Source organism: Trichomycterus rosablanca, unplaced genomic scaffold (assembly GCF_030014385.1).
Source record: "Trichomycterus rosablanca isolate fTriRos1 unplaced genomic scaffold, fTriRos1.hap1 scaffold_288, whole genome shotgun sequence".
NCBI lineage: Eukaryota > Metazoa > Chordata > Actinopteri > Siluriformes > Trichomycteridae > Trichomycterus > Trichomycterus rosablanca.
Window position 1 is genome coordinate 11,020 of NW_026947116.1, and position 23,981 is coordinate 35,000.

The 23,981-nt window shown below is 43.1% G+C and overlaps 3 protein-coding genes across 3 annotated transcripts in view; all 3 read right to left on the bottom strand.

Moving 5' to 3' along the window:
* Positions 1 to 604: 604 nt before the first annotated feature.
* Positions 605 to 9,325, bottom strand: LOC134307522 (putative RNA-binding protein Luc7-like 2). Its single transcript, XM_062990494.1, has 7 exons — positions 8,618 to 9,325; positions 7,307 to 7,401; positions 5,240 to 5,338; positions 4,776 to 4,886; positions 2,363 to 2,506; positions 1,964 to 2,255; positions 605 to 609 (listed from the first exon to the last, which is right to left on the bottom strand). The coding sequence occupies exons 1-7, from the start codon at positions 8,676 to 8,678 to the stop codon at positions 605 to 607; spliced, it is 807 nt and encodes a 268-aa protein (XP_062846564.1). The 5' UTR covers positions 8,679 to 9,325.
* Positions 9,326 to 10,805: 1,480 nt separating this feature from the next.
* mri1 (methylthioribose-1-phosphate isomerase 1) lies at positions 10,806 to 17,980 on the bottom strand. Its single transcript, XM_062990496.1, has 6 exons — positions 17,701 to 17,980; positions 16,505 to 16,728; positions 16,238 to 16,407; positions 14,605 to 14,781; positions 14,309 to 14,533; positions 10,806 to 13,150 (listed from the first exon to the last, which is right to left on the bottom strand). The coding sequence occupies exons 1-6, from the start codon at positions 17,830 to 17,832 to the stop codon at positions 13,017 to 13,019; spliced, it is 1,062 nt and encodes a 353-aa protein (XP_062846566.1). The 5' UTR covers positions 17,833 to 17,980; the 3' UTR covers positions 10,806 to 13,016.
* A 2,621-nt stretch (positions 17,981 to 20,601) lies between these two features.
* The window catches only part of LOC134307523 (coiled-coil and C2 domain-containing protein 1A-like), a 10,674-nt gene continuing 7,294 nt past the window's right edge, over positions 20,602 to 23,981 (bottom strand). Inside the window, exons 12-19 of the mRNA XM_062990495.1 lie at positions 23,710 to 23,800; positions 23,461 to 23,622; positions 23,300 to 23,355; positions 22,680 to 22,752; positions 22,157 to 22,283; positions 21,957 to 22,033; positions 21,834 to 21,881; positions 20,602 to 21,284 (exon numbers count right to left, since the gene is read on the bottom strand). Coding sequence (XP_062846565.1) covers positions 21,252 to 21,284; positions 21,834 to 21,881; positions 21,957 to 22,033; positions 22,157 to 22,283; positions 22,680 to 22,752; positions 23,300 to 23,355; positions 23,461 to 23,622; positions 23,710 to 23,800 — 667 coding nt within the window. The 3' untranslated portion in view covers positions 20,602 to 21,251. The remainder of the gene's footprint in view (positions 21,285 to 21,833; positions 21,882 to 21,956; positions 22,034 to 22,156; positions 22,284 to 22,679; positions 22,753 to 23,299; positions 23,356 to 23,460; positions 23,623 to 23,709; positions 23,801 to 23,981) is intronic.

Consider the following 23,981-nt stretch of genomic DNA (forward strand, 5'->3'; position numbering starts at 1 on the left):
ACTCGCCCAAAACATTAGACCCAACCAAATTATGACCAAACAAAAAGAAAATTACATCAAATACTGGACTGAGACAATTCAACAACAACACAGACTCCAGTGCTACTCGGCCCTGAACCGAGATTACTCTCTGGCTGCTTACCTGACAGAAATTAAAGAGAAAAAACTGAGGAAGGTTTTGACGATGTACAGACTCAGTGAGCACAGCCTGGCCATCGAAACCGGGCGGCGCAGACAGAGCTGGACACCCAGAGAGGCCAGGCTGTGCTCTCACTGTGAGCTGGCAGTGGTGGAGACAGAGCTGCACTTCCTAACAGAGCGCCCCAAGTACAGCTCTATCAGGAGTCTGTACTATGGGAAGATCAGCAGCATCTCCCCTGAGTTCCTACACTGCAGTAACACACACAAACTGCCCTACATACTGGGAGAGAAGAGAGGACTGATCACAATCTGAGGGACGACCAGTGAGGCCGAGCACAAATTATTATTGATTTTTACTGATATTACAGGGTTTTTATTTTTATTTATTTTATTAATTTTTCTTTGACCTTCTTTATTGATCACTAATAATCCTGTAAATAACTTTAATTCTAGAGTTGTATTTTTAATCTGTTTTATTCGGTTTTTTTTTATTTTTATTTTTTTATTGTTTTTATATATATATATATATGTATCTTATTTTCTCATTTCTATTTACTGTTTATTGTTTACCGCTTTGGCAATAGTGTATCTAATTACATTCATGCCAATAAAGCACCACTGAACTTGAACTTGAACTTGAGAGGGAGAGAGAGTAATAGTGAGAGAGCGAGAGAGAGAGAGTAATAGTGAGAGAGAGAGAGAGTAATAATGAGAGAGCGAGAGAGAGAGAGAAATAATGAGAGAGCGAGAGAGTAATAGTGAGAGAGAGAGAGAGAGAGAGAGAGAGAGTAATAATGAGAGAGCGAGAGAGAGCGAGAGAGAGAGAGAAATAATGAGAGAGCGAGAGAGAGAGAGAGAGAGAGAGAGAGAGAGAGTAATAGTGAGAGAGAGAGAGAGAGAGAGAGAGAGAGAGAGTAATAATGAGAGAGCGAGAGAGAGCGAGAGAGAGAGAGAAATAATGAGAGAGCGAGAGAGAGCGAGAGAGAGCGAGAGAGAGCGAGAGTAATAGTGAGAGAGAGAGAGAGAGAGAGAGAGAGAGAGAGAGAGAGAGAGAGAGTAATAATGAGAGAGCGAGAGAGAGCGAGAGAGAGAGAGAAATAATGAGAGAGCGAGAGAGAGCGAGAGAGAGAGAGAGAGAGAGTAATAATGAGAGAGCGAGAGAGAGCGAGAGAGAGAGAAATAATGAGAGAGCGAGAGAGAGCGAGAGAGAGAGTAATAGTGAGAGAGCGAGAGAGAGAGAGTAATAGTGAGAGAGAGAGAGTAATAATGAGAGAGCGAGAGAGAGCGAGAGAGAGAGAGAAATAATGAGAGAGCGAGAGAGAGCGAGAGAGAGAGAGAAATAATGAGAGAGCGAGAGAGAGCGAGAGAGAGAGAGAGAGTAATAGTGAGAGAGAGAGAGAGAGAGAGAGAGAGAGAGAGAGAGAGAGAGAGAGAGTAATAGTGAGAGAGAGAGAGAGAGAGAGAGTAATAGTGAGAGAGAGAGAGAGAGAGAGAGAGAGAGAGAGAGAGAGAGAGAGAGAGAGAGAGTAATAGTGAGAGAGAGAGAGTAATAATGAGAGAGCGAGAGAGAGCGAGAGAGAGAGAGAAATAATGAGAGAGCGAGAGAGAGCGAGAGAGAGAGAGAGAGTAATAGTGAGAGAGAGAGTAATAGTGAGAGAGAGAGAGAGAGAGAGAGAGAGAGAGAGAGAGAGTAATAGTGAGAGAGCGAGAGAGCGAGAGAGAGAGAGAGAGAGAGAGAGAGAGAGTAATAGTGAGAGAGAGAGAGAGAGAGAGAGAGAGAGTAATAGTGAGAGAGAGAGAGAGAGAGAGAGAGAGAGAGAGAGAGAGAGAGAGAGAGAGAGTAATAGTGAGAGAGCGAGAGAGAGTGAGAGAGAGAGAGAGAGAGAGAGAGAGAGAGAGAGAGAGAGAGAGAGAGAGAGAGGGCTTTCAGTTCTCACCCTGAGTTTGTCCAGCTTCTCCCGGATCTCGATGAAGCCCAGGTGCAGCTTCCCGCCGAAGTGATCGGCCAGGCGGCGGTCGTTGTCGTGGAGACCCAGGTAGGCGGAGCACACCTCGCACACCCTCAGCTTCTGCTGCTGGAAGCTGGAGGCCGGCATGGAGTTCCGGTACACGTCCTACACACACACACACACACACACACACACACACGCTCTCTGACCACGCCGTTCCTGCCCTGCGCCCTGTCCACCTCCTAAACGAGACGTGCGAGCGGCCCACTGACCTCGGCCTCTCGTTTGAGGGCTCGCGTCTTCTCCACCTTCTCCAGCACCTGCTGAGACTCGTCCACGTTGCCCTCGCCGCCCAGCTGCTCCGCCCGCGCCAGCAGCTTGCCGATCTCCTCGTTCAGCTCGTGCACGCGCTCCGCCTGGAAAGCACGACGGAAAACGGTCTGCTTACGTCGTCCATTCATCAAAACCAATCGACATATCTATAAAAAAATAACGGCCATAACAGGGGTGGCGCAGGTCGGACGCGTGTGGACTCCTCGATCGGATCGAGGGTTCTGAGTGCTTGGACTGTAGCAGCAAACTCACAGTGGGGAATTAGGTGATAGAGGAGGAACAAGGGTGCTTAACAAGGACAGGCTGAATCAGTGTTCACTAACTATATATATATATAAGTCAGTAGGTACCATCTAAAGACCCTTACACACCCTGTGACCCCCCCCCCTGGATGGGTCACGAGTCAAAAAGAATGGGTCGCAGACTTTTAACAGGCACAAACACTAAATGTACTTGTACATTAGCGCCCCCTTGTGGAGGCTTCGTGTTTCACCTTGTAAACCACAGTGGACCAGATTGCCACTATTTTTATTAATCAGTTAGTTTTAATTAGTTTTTAGAGTGGGTTTGCTGGTTTTTATTATTTTTTAATGCTTAGTTTAAGTTGAGTTTTTATTAGTGCTAGTATTAGTTTTAGTTTCTTTATACTTTGTACTTTATACTAGTATCGGGTATTGGCCCGATACCGCGCTCATTAACTCGTACTCGCAAACGAGGCTCCGATACTACAACATCCGATACCTTGTACCTAGTGCACGTCGCTGCGTTATGCCCGGTTCACACTAGGGCTGGGCGATTTTCACGATTAATCCGGTTAATTCGCATGAACGTTTTCACCCGATGTTAGAAATGTGACGATCGCGATTGTTTACATACTTTATATTTTAATTAAAATACCAACATGTCACGAGGCAGAAACTGAGCAGACGCTCGCGAAAACCAAAACAGGAAACGGAAAACAACAAGGATTCTACACGCTGACGGTTAGATTCAGAAATAAGGAGCAGCAAACACGATCGGCAAAACGAGACACGAACAGAAGAGTTTCATTAAGACTCGCAACACGGAGCCGATGAGCGCGATCAGGCTGGAAAGTAACGAGTTACATTTACTGGCGTTACTGTAATTGAGTCGTTTTTGTGTACTTGTACTTTTTAAAGTAGATTTTACAGCCTGTAATTTTACTTTTACTTAAGTAAGTTTTGTACTAAGAATTGTAATCCGCTACATTTTAAATCGCATCCGTTACTGAGTAAAGAAATGGCGTCTGGGAAACTGCTGCAGTGAATTCTGCGATAGGGAGTCGGATCTTTTGTCTCGGTTCCTTTTAAAGAGCCGTTTGTATGTAACGACTCCCAAATGCGCGAATCGGTTCCTTTATTTTGGCTTAAAGGTGCCGTTCAATAGAATCGAATCGTTCTACGACACGTAATAGTGGTTAATACAGTTTGAAGGTTTTATGGGACTAAAATGACACATTACACATCCTTACATGTTTAAAATGTTGTATCCACCCCCCAAATCACAAGAGGACAAAATCAAAATCAAAGCTGAGCTGAGAGATTACTTGATGCCCCCCCCCCAGTGTAGATACTGATAGAGACTCACTCAGTGGTGGAAACAGTACAGTACAGGCTCGTGTTCCTTTTAAGAAACCTGTAAAGAACTATTTGTAGTTTTTTTCCTAATGTAAGGAGGTTCTGCTGAACATTATTTAAAATTAAAGTTGTTTGTGAGCTATTCTTAGATATAGATAGATAAGGATATAGATCATTTAGATCTATTTTGTTTTAATGATTGTGATATCGTTATTGTAATAAAGTTTGAGTCCCTTAAAAGGATAATTATCGGTGGTGCTGTTACTATTGTTGCACTTCTGCAGCCTTTAATTACAATTACAATGCAAAAAAAAAAATTTGAGTCTTATTTTAATTGCATTATACAAGAAAAAAAAAAAAAAATCGAAATCGTAATCGACAAAATCGCCCAGCCCTAACACGACACGACTCCTGCCCCGATTTCCGCTCGGCGCTAGATTCGCCGGCTCGGGAGCGACTCGGCGTTCTTACACGTACTTGTACTCGGTCGGGGGAACAATGGTATCGATGCGTCGCTAGTTATTAGTGTAGCAGCCTAAAGTGCAAGAGACGCATATTTACGCCACACGGACAGCTCAGTCTGATGAAAAATGTTCGTCTCCATTCAGAAAAACATGAACGTGACTTTTGCTGTGGTCGTTCTGCGGGCTAGCGTGGTGAGCGGAAGCGTTTTCGTTAGCGATGATAACCCTTCCCCACCCAGAAACGGGGTCCTGGAGCCTCCGGCATACACCATTACAGAAACGGGAGTTACCTTGGCGGCGACCTCGGCGCTGATCTCCTCCTGCGTCTCGGCCAGTCGTTTTTTGGCCAGCTCGGTCCTCCGGTCGCAGTCCGCGATGAAGGACTGCAGGTGCTCCGCGGCCTGGGCGACACACAACGGCTTACATCGCAAACATATCCGACTCCCCGTTCTACCCGGGAACAGGGCGTGTCTAAATCCTCGACCGAGTAGAGCGTCTAAACAACCTGCCGTATGAGCTCTAGGTCTTATTACAATCCTCTCCACTGAGGCAGCAGCGCACTGGGTTCTCACACAGACCCCACCCACGTTCACATTATGGTCTGGTCAGTGTCTCACAAGGGTTTAGGGATGCGACCCCTTAATCGAAAGGTCTTAGGGCCAGACTCTTACCTACGAGAGAGATTTAACGCTTCCGTTACTGATCAAAAAGGTCAACGTTTCGACGCAGACCGACCCCACGGCGCGATACTCACGTCCAGCTCGAAGAAGTACTCCTGGTGCTTGGAGGCGATCTCGTAGTCCGCCCTGAGAGCCAGGTCGTGCACCTTGGAGCACTCGCCCAGGTCCATGCGCTGAAATAAAACACAGACGGGGGGGAGAAACGCAAAGGTTACAGTGTAAATAAATAATAAAGACATAAATGTGAACGTTACTAAGCTGCGTATCCCTGTGACGTATCGATAATACCCGATCGACTTATCGTGATATTCCTCACCCATCCATACTTGTATACATGTATTCTGTACCTATCGGATCAGATATCTGACGTGCTAGAAACCTCGATCCGGTCGCCGAGCGCTTACGCTCATGCCTAGTTCACACTACACGATCCGTCGCCAACTGGAATCGCAGGCGAGCGTCTGTGCGCCGACGTGCGCAATAAACGGATCCGAGTGGATTTGGCAACACGACCAGCACGTGGATCGTTCTGTAGCGAGCCGGGGGTTCATTCATAATCCTGCAATGCAGCGTGGGTGTTCTGTAGAGGACGGTCAGATCAGAAACACCGTAAGACGTGCGCGTGCGCGTGCCGATGTATTCCGATATGAACTATATTACGCCCCCCGTCCCACCCGTTCACGCTCCTCGCCTGCGTTTCCCCTCACGCCGTATCCCGCGTTCTCATTGGCTGTTCGACACGTCACTCGGATCAGATATCTGACGCAGGGCCGTAGATGGAGAGGGTTGCGACGCTACGCGGTCACGTGATTCATGTCACCCTCCAATAGTTCCAGACAAACCCGGCGCCGTCATGTTCTCATATGGGACCGGCAGCAGTAAATGAAATATTAAACGCTAAATAATAAACATTTGTACAATTTCTGGGTATTTTCACCTGCGTTTACATTTACTGCATCTGCTTTAATGTCAATCTGGTATATAAAGTGGAAGATTGATGTTTATTATGACTAATAACACACAGTACATTATATTAGCATACATTACATCATGCCATATCATTAAGTAGTAGAGACGATATACAGCACAGAGATTAAAGTTTTTTATGTTTTGTTTTTTGTATAAACTATAATCTCCCTTCACTTTCCTGAGGATTCATAATAATAATAATCATTTTGGTTAAACACTAAGTCATGTGGCTGGATTCATAAGGTTTACCTGCACTGAATGAACAGATTGATAAACACACTACCGCACCTGTAACATTATAGTGCAGGTACATGAAATAGCTTCATTCATCTCTTATTTCATGAGTGATTAATCATTCATTCCTACATGTAATACATTAATGAATTCATAATTAATATGCACAAGTTCATTTTGTCTAATGTAAGTGGTGGACAAGGTGCACGAACCATGTAGGTGAGTTAAAGTAGAGATATCCAAGGTAACATATTACTCCAGTAAAAGTAAAAATACTCTTTACCTCCACTAAAGTACTAAACTAAATTTACCTTGTAAGTATGAAAGTAAAAGTATGATGATTTATTATGGCTCTAATGTTTTATTATAATTTCTGTAACAAGATTCGTGATTAATCACCTCATTTTAGGTGAAAAGACTTTAATTAAGCTTAACTGGGTTATACCTATTAATTAAGATAAACATGTGACATTTAGTGCTGAGCAAATGCTAAACAATAACAGGATTAAGTATATTAATGACATTAAATTCATTATTTTGTTAAAACAAAGCAACACACAGCTGAAAATGTTTGATAAGTAGTGGAAATGAACGGGGCTCTATGGGATGTTTGGAACTATACAGAGCTCCACAACCCGGAAGCTGTGCAGAAAAATGTCCCGCCCCCGTTACAACGGTTCCCTATGGGAGAGTCGCCGCTCTGTTCTCTCTACCGCTCTGGTCTGACGTGCTAGAAGACTCGATCCGGTCGCCGAGCGGTCAGTTCGAGTTGTTGGGTAGTTCACACTTAACGCAGCGACGTATCGGGTGTTTAGTATCGGAGCCTCGTTTGCGCGGTATCGGACACCAGTATCGGTACTCGTGCATCTCTACTAATAATACTAATAATAATAATAATACAGCACGTATAACACACACGAGCTGCTGAGGTCACTCACCGTTCCCGACAGGATGTCGTGAGGGCAGGATTCCAGCAGGTGACTTTTGCAAACCCGCTCGTCGGCGAACTTGATCCTCTGGCGCATCGAGTCCCCTAGGGCGGCACGATCAGAAAAAAAAAGAGAGAATGGGTCACGTCTTCCCGGTTCCATTCTGCGCTAAAGAAGTGAAATCGGCAAGAGAACACGAACACGGTTTCGAAAGCCCCGAGGGTTTCGTTTCCTCCGGCAGGGGGTCGAGGCATTTTCAATCTCAACAACAGATGGTTTCAAAACACTGTAACCGTCACTGAAACACCACACGTAGATGTTTGTAGATGATGAAACAGGGCTGTTGTAGCCTAGCGGTTAAGGTAAGGTTGCCAGGTTGCAACTGTTGGGCCCTTGTGCAAGGCCTTTAACCCTCAATTGCTTGGACTGTATACTGTCACACTTTGGATGAAAGTGTCTGCTAAATGCTGAGGTTGGCGTTGGGTACTGGACTATCAATCAGAAGGTTGCCGGTTCAAACCTCACTGAGGCCAAGCTGCTACAGTTGGGTCCCTGAGCGAGGCCCTTAAATCTCTGATAAATGCTGCACACGTAAATGTTTGTAGATGATAAAACAGGGCAGGTGTAGCCCAGCGGTTAAGGTACTGGACTAGTAATCAGAAGGTTGCCGGTTCAAGCCTCACAGAGGCCAAGCTGCCACTGTTGGGCCCTTGTGCAAGGCCCTTAACCCTTGGACTGTATACCGTCACACTGCTGTAAGTCGCTTTGCTTTGGATGAAAGTGTCTGCTAAATGCTGAGGTTGGCGTTGGGTACTGGACTATCAATCAGAAGGTTGCCGGTTCAAGCCTCACCAAAGCCAAGCTGCTACAGTTGGGTCCCTGAGCGAGGCCCTTAAATCTCTGATAAATGCTGCACACGTAAATGTTTGTAGATGATGAAACAGGGCAGGTGTAGCCTAGCGGTTAAGGTACTGGACTAGTAATCGTAAGGTTGCAGGTTCAAGCCCCACCACTGCCAGGTTGCTACTGTTGGGCCCTTGTGCAAGGCCCTTAACCCTCAATTGCTTGGACTGTATACTGTCACACTTTGGATGAAAGTGTCTGCTAAATGCTGAGGTTGGTGTTGGATACTGGACTATCAATCAGAAGGTTGCCGGTTCAAGCCTCACCAAAGCCAAGCTGCCACACTTGGGTCCCCAAATGAGGCCCTTAAATCTCAATCCCAACCGCACAGACTGAATTCAGTCGTAAAACAGTCTAAACGCTGTAAATGTTAATGTCTGTAGATGGTTATGATGGAACACGTGATCAAACACTCACCATCTCGCCCTGTGCCCATCAACTGGTCCAGCATGGCTCGCATCTGCGCCTGCGCCGACATCTCTACCGATTCGTGCTGGTTTAATAACAGTAGTAACGTAAACGTTTCTTTAGCAAACAGTTCACACACACTTTCACACACACACACACACACACACACACACACACTCAGGCCTCCGGTCTGCCTCAATGTGTTGGTGTCCGTTACAACTTCATGGCTCGCGTCTAACTCAAAAAAGTTCCAAACAAAACCCGTATTATAATAAACTTATTCACTACGAACTACTCGGGCGTGTCTGTAAACGAACCCCCTCAAACAAAATGAAGAAAAAAAAGCTCCGACGCTTGAGCGGCGTCTTTTCACTCAGGTCTCATCCGCTCTACCGTCGACTATGCTAAGCTAGCCTATGCTAAGCTAACCTACGCTAAGCTACCAGGCTAACTGGCCAGTCAGGACGGTGACAAACTTCCGTTTCTCCCCTCCGACACCCGTAAACCCCGCACTACGGCGCGGGAGGACCCATAACCGGGTCGAATTAATGCTTATTTACTGTCTTAATCTGATTCTTTTTTTTTTTTTGACGTAGATTTGCTTTTATTTTCTTTTGTTATTTGGTGTTTTATCGCGGGCGGAGAACTTCCTCCTCCTTCTCAGAACCGCGCGCGCGCTCTCAACTCGCGCGGCCTCGAGCGCGCGCGTGTGTGTGTGTGTGTGTGGAGCAGTCGTACTCGCCCTCGGATTGGCCGAGGCGCCAGTGACGTCACGCCCAGTGACAGGGGGTACTACTCTCTCAGGATCACAGAAACGGCTAGTTTTGCTAGTCGCGGTGGGGCCGGAGCCGCAGAATGTATTCAGACCGACGCTAAGTCGCCTTAAAGAGTTTAGGGAGTGTCCCTATTGAGTCAAAGCACTAGTGAATAACGAATGCATGCCTTTCGGCCACAACAGTTGCTAACAGGTGTAATAAATCAATCAAATAAACAAACTTTGAAGCAACACCGAACAGCTTTGGAATAAACTGGAACGCAACATCAGCACCCAGGCGTACAAATACTGTCATTTTTTTTGATTAAACGGGCACAAATTCCCACACACAGACGCACTATAAAGTCATAAAAAGACTTTTCAGATTTAAGATCACACAGAGGTCACTCTATTTATCCAATGAGCTCATATTCAGGTGTCCAAATACTTTTTATCATATACAGGGTGTCCCTAAAGTCTGGACACATAGGCAAAATGCAGTTTTAATCAATAACATGCAATATGTATGTGTGTGTATTTAAGTAAACATTATAGTTAACTTTACGGACACCCTTAAGTGGCTGTTCTTACAGCTGAAAATATCACACCTCTTCATTTGTCCAACAAGCTTGTGGTCAGGTGTCCTAATACTTTTTGTCATATAGTGAATCCTTCCTTGTCTTAACTGCTTATCCAATTAGGGGTGCTGGAGCCTATCCCAACTTTCCAATGGGCGCAAGGCACACAGTAACACCCTGGACGAGGTGCCAGTCCATCACAGGGCACACACACATTTACTTATAGGGCAATTTAGTGTCTCCACTTAACCTGACTGCACGTTTTTGGACTGTGGGAGGAAACCCACACAGACACGGGGAGAACATGCAAACTCCACACAGAAAGGACCCGGACCGCCCCGCCTGGGGATCGAACCCAGGACCTTCTTGCTGTAAGGCGACAGTGCTACCCACCGAGCCACCGTGCCGCCCCCAATTGTTTTTCAGTGTTTTTATATTATATTTATGTGTAAGTGTCAAAAACGACGTCATTATTTTACTTTAGACTAAAATATGTGCAGTTCTACAGGACCATGGAACGCATTAACAGAAAAAATACCTCGAAACTCAACGTCTTTTAAAGTTGACGCCACTTCACCACATAGTTCGTGATATTTTATGTGTCCAGACTTTAGGGACACTCTAGTGTATCCTTTTTGTATTATTTTGGGACATATAGATTTCTCTAAAGTTTCTTTGTAAAAATAGCTAAACAATTACATATCACATTCATTTTGATTAATGTATTTAAGCCATTAATTAATGTGGGTCTGTTTTCATTTGTGAGTCTAAAGTGTTCTTTAGATTGTCTTATCATATTATTGTTTGTTATATTCAAGTAATCACTGAATATTAAAACTCTATACAGAAAAAACAACAGACTGCATAAATGCATTGCTCGTTTATTGTACCGATTGTGAAAGAGACATCATCATTCATCATCCATGAACGCTGTGTATTCTATTATTTTCATATACGCGTGTATAAAAATCCACTCGTGTTAACCCCCCCTCCCCCAGATTATACAAAACTGAAATCTAGCTATTTATAATAAGTGAGAATGGAAAGCATGAAGGTACACGGCTTAGAATATCGTACATGGTACATATCACAATATATGGCATGATTGTTTGACTGATTGATTGATTATTGACATTTGGGAACTCTTGGTGTGCACGAAGGAGGCCTTCCCACGACTTTTAAACATCATTACTGACAAACACAAGCCATCGATATACAGATACAGCATATAGATTATAAATACGTGTTAAAACAGCACAGCCAAAGGATAGTGGACATGGATGAAGTATACTGTAGATCAGTGCTTTTCCTTCAATACTGCACAATCACAGGGTGTCCATAAAGAAGTCTGGACACGTAGGAAACATAGTATGTTTACTCAAATACACACACACACATACATATTGCACGACAAATAGTGGAAAACACATTGAATATGATATTGATTAATATTCTATTATTAAAAAAATACACATTTTGCTTTCATGTCCAGACTTTAGGGACACCCGATGTATCAGGATTATAACCAAACTCATATGCATACGCACTTCGTATTTCCAAAAACACCTCATTATTTATAAGTATTCAGCTTCATTTATGTATTTTTTATTAAATTCAAAAGGAAATGTCTTAGAATCGGCATATTTGTCTTAATTCAAGTTAGTTTGGGACGCGACCCAGCCGAAAAACACTGATCTATACAGTAGATCTAGTGAACCTACAGAACAGATACAGATTTATGTACAGCGATTCTTATACAAAAACAAAACAAAAAATAATAAAAATCTAAGTACATTAAAAACTAAAATGACAAACTAGGACTTAAACGAATTAAGGAACTGAAGTACCGACTAGTTCTTTATACAGTTCGGTTCTCTATAAGCATATAAAGCATTCGTGTTCGTTTTGGTGTTTTTATTATCATTATTATTATAATATCATTTCATTTTTTAGTATTTTAGGACTAAGATTAAGACACTGAACTAGTAATCAGAATGCTGTTAGGTCAAGCCCCTCCACCACCTTGTATTTGTACACAAACATGTTAGCACACACATGCTAATCAAATCCAAATACAAACAAAACAAAACAAGTAACAATTAGTAGATTTAATACGTCTTTTTTTTAATAAACTTGCTGTAGATGATATGATAAATATTTACACTAATCAAATAATAATAAGACTGATTAAATGCTACATCTCTTTTTAGCAAGAAGCTACTCCATTAGCAGAGCAGGATCTGTTTACTACTGTGGCTAAATTGCTAGCCATCATTTGCCATCAGCTTGACGAATTCTGACTTTAATTGTGAATAAAATGAAACATTAAACAGAGAAACTCGGTGTTTTAAGCTCTGAACAGACGTTTATTCAGGAAAAATAGCGTACCAGCTCAGATTAAACACCACATTGGCTAACAGAGCTTTAAATCGTTTAGGAAACGTGCTTCGCTAGCGCTCAGGACGCTGAATGACATGTAATGTATGTATACTAAGCTTGAAATGGTTTTGCTCATTTTATAGTTTGAATATTTCAGTGTTTTAGTTTGTTCAGGCTGAACAAATAATGTCGTTTTATTTTGCTCATTTTCCTCATTAAGCAGCTAAATACTGAACAGGCTAAAACTGGTTCGACATTCTACTGTGAATCGCACATTCGTCCCTCGTTACTGTGAGTAAAAGCCGTGTACAAATGTGTGTGTGTGTGTGTGTGTATTTTAAAAGATGACGGACGCATTTCCACAATCCACACTCGAAAAAGCATTTGCACACAGTAAGAACAGAGGATTCTGGGAAATGTAGTGAGGTACAGCGTAACACGGAGCTCTATAGCACCAGCCACCATCACTGCCATCACATCCCACAGACGTACTTCCATAGTGCGAGTACAGAACCCGATTTACCGCTCGGTGGTGGGGGTGTAAAACAAGACATTTCCCTAAATGAAACAGACCAGTGTGTGTGTGTGTGTGTGTGTGCAGAATCGTCCCTGTGTGTAATTCCACTTCACTACACGTGAAGGAGGGTGGCTCTGTGTGTGTGTGTGTGTGTGTGTGTGTTGGGGGTCGACGTGGCCCTCACAGTGCAGTGAGACGACCGGTCAGGGCGGCCTGAAGCTCGGACGGTAAGAAGACGCCGAGCTCGGTGATGATCCCGCCCGTTATCAGCTGGTGAGGGGTGACGTCGAAGGCTGGGTTCCACACGTCGATACCTACAGAGAGAGAGAGATCATATGAGATATCAGAGATACAGATCCACAATCACACACCGACAGTTTATTCTATATTATTATTACTCTTATTCTTGATATTAATCGAATAGGCCGCTCAGGTGGTGCAGCGGTAAAGTACGCTAGCGCACCAGAGTTGGGTTTCTAGACGCATCGTATCGAAACTCGGCTCTGCCTTTCCGACCGGCTTGGGCGGCAGTACGAACAACGTTGGGCTGTTGTTCAGGGTTAGGGGTAGAGTCGGAGCGTAGGTCCTCATAACCGGTGCGACCGCGGCCCCTGCTGGTTGACTGACGGCGCCCGCACGGGGCTGAGGAATAACACTGAGGGGGGTGTGACCCTCCGGAGGGGGCGCAAGTCAGTCGAGTGGCGTCCTCAGTCAGCGGCAAAAGGGTCGAATCAGTATAGAGGAGCAATCAGGGGAACTGGACACGATTAGAATAGGGATAAAAATTGGGAAAAAATAGATAATTAAAATAAATAAATAAATATTAATAGAATAGAACGCCTTTATTTGTCATATTTACACCTCCAGGTGTTCAGTACATTTTTTCAGCATACTGCAGCTTGTTTGTAAGCTAAGGCCTTTTAGTATTACATTTTATATTATTATTATTATCATTATTATCATTATCATTATTATTACATGTGTTATAATTATTATTGTTTAATTATTATCATTGTTTTATTATTATTATTATGTTTTATTATTTTTATTATGTTTTATTATTTTTATTGTTTTATTGTTATTATTATTATTATTATGTATTATAATTATTTTATAATTATTATTATTATGTTATTATTACGTTTTATAATAAATAAAGTTTATTTATTATTATCACATTTTTATTATTAATAGTAATATTATTATTGTTACATTATTATTATATATTTTATTATAATTATAATTATTATTACATTTATTATTATTATTGTTATTATTTTAATTATTATTATTATTAGTAATGATGATAAGCCAAGCAGAAGCCGTCCATCAACACCCAGGATCGCCTCCTAAAACCAACACTCGAGCGCTCCGACACACACACACACACACACACACACACACACACACACACACACACACACACACACACACACACACACACACACACACACACACACACACACACCCACCTGCAGCTGCCACCTGGACCCCGTTGACGTTGGTGAGCTCCTCGGCCGGCCGCTCCTCTATGACGATGTCCCGCCCGCTCTCCAGACTCAGGTCGCACGAGGTGCTGGGCGCCGCCACGTAGAACGGGATGCCGTGGTGCTTGGCGGCGATGGCCAGCTGGTACGTGCCCACTTTGTTGGCCGTGTCACCGTTGGCGACCACCCGGTCTGCCCCGACCACCACGGCTACAAGGGAAGGTCACATGGTCAGTAATCCACGGCATTCCGCTACATCTCAATCGGCTGGCGAGACTCACCGCTGATGCCCTTCTCCTTCATGGCGAGCGCCGCCATGCTGTCGGTGATGAGCGTGGCGGGGAAGCCCTCGGCCACCGCCTCGTACGCCGTCAGCCGGGCGCCCTGGTTGTACGGCCTCGTCTCCGTACAGTAGACGCGTTTCAGGCGGCCCAGGGCGTGCAGCGAGCGCACCACACCTAAACACACACACACACACACACAGGAACGTGAGTCCACACGCCTTCCACCGCCAGCCCACGACCTCATGGTCCAGGGTTCGAATCCCCAACAAATGGCTAGACTGTTTTGGCCATCCCTTGCTCAGACGTTAGCCAATCGGGTCAGGATAGCACAGCTGAGATGTGAACCCTGAACTCCCCTGATGCCTTCCCAATGTATTTCCCAATTTAGTCGTATCCGATTCCCCACTGTGAACAGTTTATTCTATATTATTATTAATATTATTATTATTATTATTAATAGAATAGAACGCCTTTATTTGTCATATTTACACATACAGGTGTTCAGTAAATTTTTTCAGCATACTATTATTATTGTTACATTATTATTATTATTACATTTTTTATTATTAATATTATTATTATTGTTACATTATTATTATTATCCTTATTATATATTTAATTATAATAATAATAATTATTATTATTATAATTATTATTGTTATTACTATTATTGTTATTATTATGATTGTCATTATTATTATTATTATATTGTTATTATTATAATTATTATTATTGTTATTATTATAATTATATTGTTATAATTATTGTTATTATTTTTGTTATTACTATAATAATTATTATTGTTATTATTATGATTATTATTATAATTATTACATTTTTTTATTATTATTGATATTATTGTTATTATTATTATTGTCATTATTATTATTATAATTATATTGTTATTATTATAATTATTATTATTGTTATTATTATAATTATATTGTTATAATTATTGTTATTAATATAATTATTATTATTGTTATTATTATGATTATTATTATTGTTATTATTATAATTATATTGTTATTATTATAATTATTATTATTGTTATTATTATAATTATATTGTTATATTGTTATTATTATTGTTATTAATATAATTATTATTATTGTTATTATTATGATTATTATAATTATCATTATTAAATTTTTTATAATTACTATTGATATTATTAGTTATTATTATTATTGTTATTATAATTATTGTTATTATTATAATAATAATAATTATTATTATTATTATTGTTATTATTATAATTATTATTGTTATTATTATAAATATTATTGTTATTATTGTTATTATTATTGTTATTATTATGATTATTATTATAATTATTGTTATTATTATTGTTATTACTATAATTACTATTGTTATTATTATTTATATTATTGTTATTAATATTGTTATTATTATTGTTATATTTTTTATTATAATTATCATTATTACTGTGAACAGACAGCTTGCACATGTCCGGTTTGGGTTCCCATGGAGAGCCGTATCGTGTACGGAGAGCCACGCTAGGCTCCATGTGACCACCCAGCTCAGGACTGATGAGGCGTCCCCTGAACCATCAAATCAAACGCAGCGCTATGCCATCAATCCGGACCCCGTATCGCTACGTACTGACCGAGGGCGGTGCCGTATCCAGCGGTCGCCAGGCTGCCCGTGTTGCAGTGCGTGAGGATGGTGACGGAATCCCTGGGCACGCCGGACAGGATGTGCTGGGCGCCGTAGTTCCCGATCTTCCTGTTGTCGTTCACGTCCCGCTCCAGCATCTCCTCGATCATGCCCACCACGCTGCGCGGGCGGAGACAGTAAAAACACAGACGGGTGATTATAAAATACCATGTCGGATATTCGGGTACCGGGCGGGGCGGGGCGGGGCGGGGCGTACCTCTCCTTGAGCTGGTCGCCGCTCTTCTCCATGCTCTCGTTCTCGGTGAACTCCATCAGCTCCCGCGCCGCCCGGCCCATGTTGACGGCGGTGGGTCGCGCCGAGGTCAGGTGGCACAGCGACTCCCTGATGAAGGGCACGGGGTCGTCGCCCCCGGCGCCCGCCCTCAGCTCCACCGCCAGGCTCAGGCAGCCCACGATGGCGATGGCGGGGGCCCCGCGCACCTGGGGTCAACGGAAGATTAAAAAAAAAAAAAAAACATGTGAAACATGGTGGTGGTAGCATCAATGCAATGACCCAAAGCATACACACAAAACAACACCAGACGTTCACCATCCAGGCTGACACAGATTGAGAGGATCTGCTATGACCAGTGGGATAAACTGCCTAAATCCAAGGGCCCAACAGTGGTAAAGGTAGATGTGGGGCTTGAACCAGCAACCTTCCGATTACTAGAGTTACATTTTCAGCATTTAGTGGACACTTTTATCCAGTACTGTAACATGTATATATATATTGTCTAAGCAATTGAGGGTTAAGGGCCTTGCTCGAGGGCCCAACAGTGGTAGACTGGTAGATGTGGGGCTTAAACCAGCAACCTTCCGATTACTATATTTACATTATCGGAATTTAGCGGACGCTTTTGTCCAGTACTGTGACACTATATATACTGTCTAAGCAATTAAGGGTTAAGGGCCTTGCTCAAGGGCCAAACACTGGGGCTTGAACCTGCGACCTTTTCATTACTAGTCCAGTACCTTAACCACTAGGCTACAACTGGCCAAAGCTTGACCCTTGAATGACCAGCGAGAGGTGAGGAGTACCCAACGTGACCCAACCTGCTTCTCGAGCCGCCGACGGGTTGCTGGGCGGCCAGGACTCACCGGTACCAGAGGAAACCAAGGTTACGGGACTATTTCAGACGTCCCACAGCGACCATGTCCATGCATGCAGCGTTGAGTAGTGCACTAAACGAAGCGCACTACTTAGTGCACACGCTGCTGCATGTCTGTTTACTGCAATGCATTCCCAAACACAGACGCGCGTGCACGTGAGCGCGATCCCGCGCCGCGGTTTGACACAAAGGAGCCGCCGCCGCTCGCACCCCCCCTCCCCACGCCGGACCAAACAGGCCAAACCGGAAGAACCGAACCACAGAGGGGGGTGAGCCGTGCACAGCGCACCGACTCTCCTACCTTCATGCTCTTGATGGCGTCGTAGCCGTCCTGCACCGACTGGATCTCCTCGTACACCGTGTGGCGCGGCAGCAGCAGCTGGTTGAGGATCTGCAGAGACCCGGTCCGGTACCGGATCGCTTCCAGCGTCATAGCCCCCCCGCTTCGGACCTGGACTCGACTCGAACCCGCGCTGGTGCGTCTGATCTGATCTGATCTGCGGCCGGACGGATCGGAACTGATGCGGCGCGAACGAGCCAGACCGAACAACGCGCGCGTCCGAGAACACCAGTCAAGCGCGCGCCCCCGACAAGACACGTGCTCGGCCCGACAGGAACAGCCGCCCTCTCTGTGGGCCACGCCCACGTCTTCTAGGCTCAGAGCGCGCTCCCGTAGCGTGTCCGGTCTCTATAAATATCATTATTTATTATTATTCCTGTCATTTATATTCACTGTTTCTCACAGAACTTTCATCTAAAATAAAGTAATTTATATTTTATTATTATTTTTATATATAATAACGTTCCTCATGATTTCACTTTAACGGTTTTTCTGTCAGATCCGCCTCAATTGAGTTGATAATTTATAGATATTTAACCGTGTATATTTTATTAAAATCATTAAAAAACTGTTTATATATTAATGGTTTTACCTAATTATCAGCATAGTATTAGCTTTGGAAGGTGCAGAGTTTACTTTCAATTATCCGTGGGGTGAATGAGTATATAAGTAGGTGAATGAGTGAGTGATTGAGGTGAATAAGTGTGTTGAATGAGTGAGTGATTGAGGTATATAAGTAGGTGAATGAGTGAGTGATTGAGGTATATAAGTAGGTGAATGAGTGAGTGATTGGGGTGAATGAGTGAGTGATTGAGGTGAATAAGTAGGTGAATGAGTGAGTGATTGAGGTGAATAAGTAGGTTAATAAGTGAGGGATTGAGGTGAATAAGTAGGTGAATGAGTGAGTGATTGAGGTGAATAAGTAGGTGAATGAGTGAGTGATTGAGGTGAATAAGTAGGTGAATGAGTGAGTGATTGAGGTGAATAAGTAGGTGAATGAGTGAGTGATTGAGGTATATAAGTAGGTGAATGAGTGAGTGATTGGGGTGAATGAGTGAGTGATTGAGGTGAATAAGTAGGTGAATGAGTGAGTGATTGAGGTGAATAAGTAGGTTAATAAGTGAGGGATTGAGGTGAATAAGTAGGTGAATGAGTGAGTGATTGAGGTGAATAAGTAGGTGAATGAGTGAGTGATTGAGGTGAATAAGTAGGTGAATGAGTGAGTGATTGAGGTGAATAAGTAGGTGAATGAGTGAGTGATTGAGGTATATAAGTAGGTGAATGAGTGAGTGATTGAGGTATATAAGTAGGTGAATGAGTGAGTGATTAGGGTAAATGAGTGAGTGATTGAGGTGAATAAGTGAGGTAAATGAGTGAGTGATTGAGGTGAATAAGTAGGTGATTGAGGTATATAAGTAGGTGAATGAGTGAGTGATTGAGGTATATAAGTAGGTGAATGAGTGAGTGATTGAGGTATATAAGTAGGTGAATGAGTGAGTGATTGAGGTATATAAGTAGGTGAAAGAGTGATTTAGGTATATAAGTAGGTGAAAGAGTGATTGAGGTGAATAAGTGTGTTGAATGAGTGAGTGATTGAGGTATATAAGTAGGTGAATGAGTGAGTGATTGAGGTGAAAGTGTGGTGAATACGTGTGGTGAATGAGGTGAATAAGTGAGGTAAATGAGTGAGTGAGGTGAATAAGTAGGTGAATGAGTGAGTGATTAGGGTAAATGAGTGAGTGATTGAGGTGAATAAGTAGGTGAATGAGTGATTGGGGTAAATGAGAAGTGAATGGGTGAGTGATTGTGGTAAATAAGCAAGGTTAATGGGTAAGTGAAGTGAAAGATGAATGGGTGAACAGAGCGAGTGAATATAGTGACTCAGATTACTAGGACTCGGTTCACCGGGACTTTTTACCAGGACTCCGTTCACTAGGAGTCAGTTTACTAGGACTCGGTTCACCAGGACTCTCTGCTTACCAGGACTTAGTTTACCAAGACTCAGTTTACTATTATCATGACTTTGTTTACTAAGACCCGGTTCGCCAGGACTCAGTTCACCAGGACTCGGTTTATTGTTATTAGGACTCTGTTTACTAGGACTCGGTTCACCAGGACTCTGTTAACTAGAACTCGATTTACTAGGACTCGGTTCACCAGGACTCATTTCTCTATGACTCTGTTCACTAGAATTCGATTCACCAGGACCATGTTTATTATTATTACTAGGACTCGGTTCATCAGGACTCATTTCACTATGACTTTGTTCACTAGGACTCAGTTCACCAGGACTCGATTTACTAGGACTCAGTTGACTAGGGCTTGGTTCACCAGGACCATGTTTATTATTATTACTAGGACTCATTTCACTATGACTTTGTTCACTAGGACTCAGTTCAGCAGGACTCGATTTACTAGGACTCAGCTCACCAGGACTCAGTTGACTAAGGCTTGGTTCACCAGGACTCAGTTCACCATGACCATGTTTATCATTATTATTAGGACTCACCTCACCAGGACTCAGTTTACTAAGACTCTATTCACCAGGACTCAGTTTACTCACTTTACTAGGTCTCATTTCTCTGTGACTCTGTTCACTAGGACTCGATTTACTAGGACTCAGCTCACCAGGACTCAGTTGACTAAGGCTTGGTTCACCAGGACTCAGTTCACCATGACCATGTTTATCATTATTATTAGGACTCACCTCACCAGGACTCAGTTTACTCACTTTACTAGGTCTCATTTCTCTGTGACTCTGTTCACTAGGACTCAGTTCACCAGGACCATGTTTATCATTATTATTAGGACTCTGTTTGTTATTACTAAGACTCTATTCACCAGGACTCAGTTTGCTAAGACTCGTTTCACCAGCGTTTATATTTTAATGAGGATTTATAACCGTCTGTCCAAAATATCCGTGTCATTCTGCAGTAAATATTCTCACACACATCATTTCCACCACCACCACCACTCACACACACATTATTACAGCTGCTTCCAGAAACACACCCTCATCCATTCATAAATTCATCCATTCATATAGTACCGACTGTTATAAATATTAAACATGAGACAGGAATTAAAATCTAAGTAATGGAAACCCTAAACCTCGTCACGTCCTTCATCTGAATGTAGTGCTCATGCCCCGGTGCGTCTCTAATCTTTCAGCTTCATCCTGGTCAGGGTCACAGCGGGTCCGGTTCCACCAGAAAACACAAGGCATGGACAGAGCGTCGATCCGTCTCAGTCAACCATGTTCGTCTAGACTCCTAGCTGGCTGCGTCTGTCTTTATGCTAATGTTAATATTTTCCTTATAGTTCATATATGGTGTTATTTCGGAGGTTGGGAGGTTCCCATGATGCACCGCGAGAGGACGTCCGCTAGATCGGGATGGGGGGTGGTTCGTAGGTGACGAGATAGAACATAAACGGAGCTTCAGATTTCCGGAGGGAAGAGGAGCGTCGCTAGGCTGCATAGTTCCCCTCCCATGATGCACTTCTTCACGCCTTCACGCCGAACGTTTCCTCCGCAGAGACTCCATCTAGCAAAAACAACAAACGAACAAACAAAGATCGAGCGTTAAAATCGCAGCGCTGGTGTGATAAATGGTTCCCGGGAACGCTTCGGAAAACCGTCGGCGGTAAGCGTGGTACGCCGCTGCGTGCGCAACTCGGATCATCAGTCGACGACGCCCATATATGGCTTAGGCTGAACTTCCTGGACCCGGGGTCATCCAGGTCCTTCATGAGCTGAACCCCGCTGGGGTTCCTGGGGTCACCCCACACCTAGGGGCAAGTAAGGAAACCTGGACGGACAGGGAGAACATGCCAATACTCAGACTGGATGTGGATTGCAGGTTCAAATCGGCAGCGGTGCTATCAGCCTGGGGTGTGTTACTCCGCTACACCCAGTGGTTCAGGGGGAAGGGACCCACCACGGCCCTGACCAGGACAAAGCTGTGGTAAAACATGAAACACAGCTAACATACAGTGTAGTCTCATAGCGAGTTGCTTTAAGGCGGTTTCCACAAAGCACCTCAGGCGAGTAGAAGGTTCTAGATACAGAACCCTGACCCGAACCGTGAACCCACCTCGTTCTCCACCATCCGGAGCCTCCCCAGAGCGTCTTTAGCCGCGTCCTGCACACAGAAAAACGCTAAAATAAACACGACGTCTTTACACCAACGTATGCGACCTTATAAGGGCGCACTCACCCGGTTCCCTTCGGCGGAGAACCTCTTCACCGATTCGGCGAGGCCGTGAACCAGCTTCCTCAGGACGTTCTCGTAATCTGAGGAAAAATGACACGAAGGGGGGCTAATAAAGATCATAATTGAGCAAACCCATCGGACTGGACGGGCGAGGTTCGGATGCCACACCCTAACTGTGTGTGTGTGTGTGTGTGTGTGTTTACCCGCCAAGGCCGACGACGATCCCCGTCCCAGGTAGGATTTTTGCCAGAGCAGACGCTGACACGCCTCTTTATGCTGGTTCAGAAGCTCAGCTGGTGGATTTTGTTTATTTTTTTTATAATCCATGATCTATACGAACAGCACAAACAAAATAAAACCATTAAAAAACAGGCCGACACGTAGAAGCCACGCCCACTTCACTGTGAGAGACGAGTTTAAAACCAACATGTTTACTGGGGCCGACAGGTAAGTGCCACGCCCACTATACTGGGGATGACAGGTGGAAGCCACGCCCACTTCACTGGGGCCAACAGGCTAGTCTGGGAGTGGGAGGGTCACATGAATTCCTCGTAAGTGCTGCAGTTACGCCCTCTGCTGGCTGATCGAGGTGCTGCAGAGCGACTAGTGATAGACTCTCCATGCGCGATACAGATCTCCATACGAACCCTTGCGATGTAGGGGAAAAGAAGCGGCGGTACTGCACTCTCTCACACACACACACACACACACACACACACACACTACCTTTCTCTCCAGTCTCTCTTTGTCGTAGTCGAGGAGGCTGAAGCTGTGGAGTTTGTACCGAGGAGGAGAGAGACTGAAAAATATAAAAATAAATAAATAAATAAATAATAATATAATAATAATAATAAAAAAAATAATAATAATAAATAAAATAAGAAAAAAAATAATACAAATTTATAATATTATTATTATATATATTACTTATATTTATAATAATAAAAATAATAATTAATAACAATAACAATAATAATATTAATAATAATAACAATAAAATAATAAAAATTACAATAATAACATAATATTAATAATAAAAAATAATGAAATAATAAATAAAATAAGAAAAAAATAATAATAAAAAAATGTATAATAATAAAAATAATTAATAACAATAACAATAATAATATTAATAATAATAACAATAAAATAATAATATTATTAATAATAATAATAAAATAATAATAAAAATTTTAATAATAATAACATAATATTAATAATAAAAATAATTATAATAATAATAACAATATTATTAATAAAAAACATTATAATAATAAAAAATAATAATACAAATTATAATTATAATAATAATACACACACACACACACACACACACACACACACACCTGGGTTTAGCGTTCCTCCCCTGATCGTTTCTGGGTTGAGATTTTGGTGAAGGTGCCTGTTGACAAAATAAATAAATAAATAAATAAATAAATAAATAAATAAATAAGCAGATGAATATTTTGCAGCAACAGTTTAGGGAAGGTCCTTTTTCTGGACTCACCCGCTCTCTCTCTCTCGGCCTCTCTCGGTCGGGCGTGGGGGCGGGCGGATCCACCACCATCCACTTCTCAGTGACGGGCTGCAGCTGGACCCCGCCCAGAGGCTCCCGAATCCTCACCCGCACCTCCAGCTTCCCTCCTGTGGCCTTCCGACCGTCCAGCACCTTCAGACGGGTCACACACACACACACGTGCAGATTACTGAGTGTGTGTGTGTGAGGTGTAGGTGTGTGTGTGTGTGTGAGACTCACCTCGATGATCTCTCTGACCTCACACTGGTTTTCCAGAGCTTCCAGTTTCAGCTGAGCGTTTCCAACCACCTTATCTGTCTTAAAAAGGCCCCTGAAGCCACACACACACACACACACACACACACACACACACACACACACACACACACACACACACACACACACTAACCACGCTGACTTTATTGAGGCTGACAGGTAGATCCCACGCCCACTTTACTGGGGTCAACAGGTATAAACCACGGCCATGTTACTGGGGCTGACAAATAAAAGCC

Excerpts from the sequence above, each read along its gene's own strand:
- LOC134307522 (XM_062990494.1), bottom strand. The coding sequence starts at position 8,678 with ATGTCGGCGCAGGCGCAGATGCGAGCCATGCTGGACCAGTTGATGGGC. Across the intron at positions 5,339-7,306 it reads ACGACATCCTGTCGGGAACG|CGCATGGACCTGGGCGAGTG; the intron begins GTGAGTGACCTC and ends GTTTTATTTCAG. Across the intron at positions 2,507-4,775 it reads GCGCCGAGGTCGCCGCCAAG|GCGGAGCGCGTGCACGAGCT; the intron begins GTAACTCCCGTT and ends CGTGCTTTCCAG.
- mri1 (XM_062990496.1), bottom strand. The coding sequence starts at position 17,832 with ATGACGCTGGAAGCGATCCGGTACCGGACCGGGTCTCTGCAGATCCTC. Across the intron at positions 14,782-16,237 it reads TGGATACGGCACCGCCCTCG|GTGTGGTGCGCTCGCTGCAC; the intron begins GTCAGTACGTAG and ends GTGTGTGTTTAG. Across the intron at positions 13,151-14,308 it reads GGTCCAGGTGGCAGCTGCAG|GTATCGACGTGTGGAACCCA; the intron begins GTGGGTGTGTGT and ends CTCTCTCTGTAG.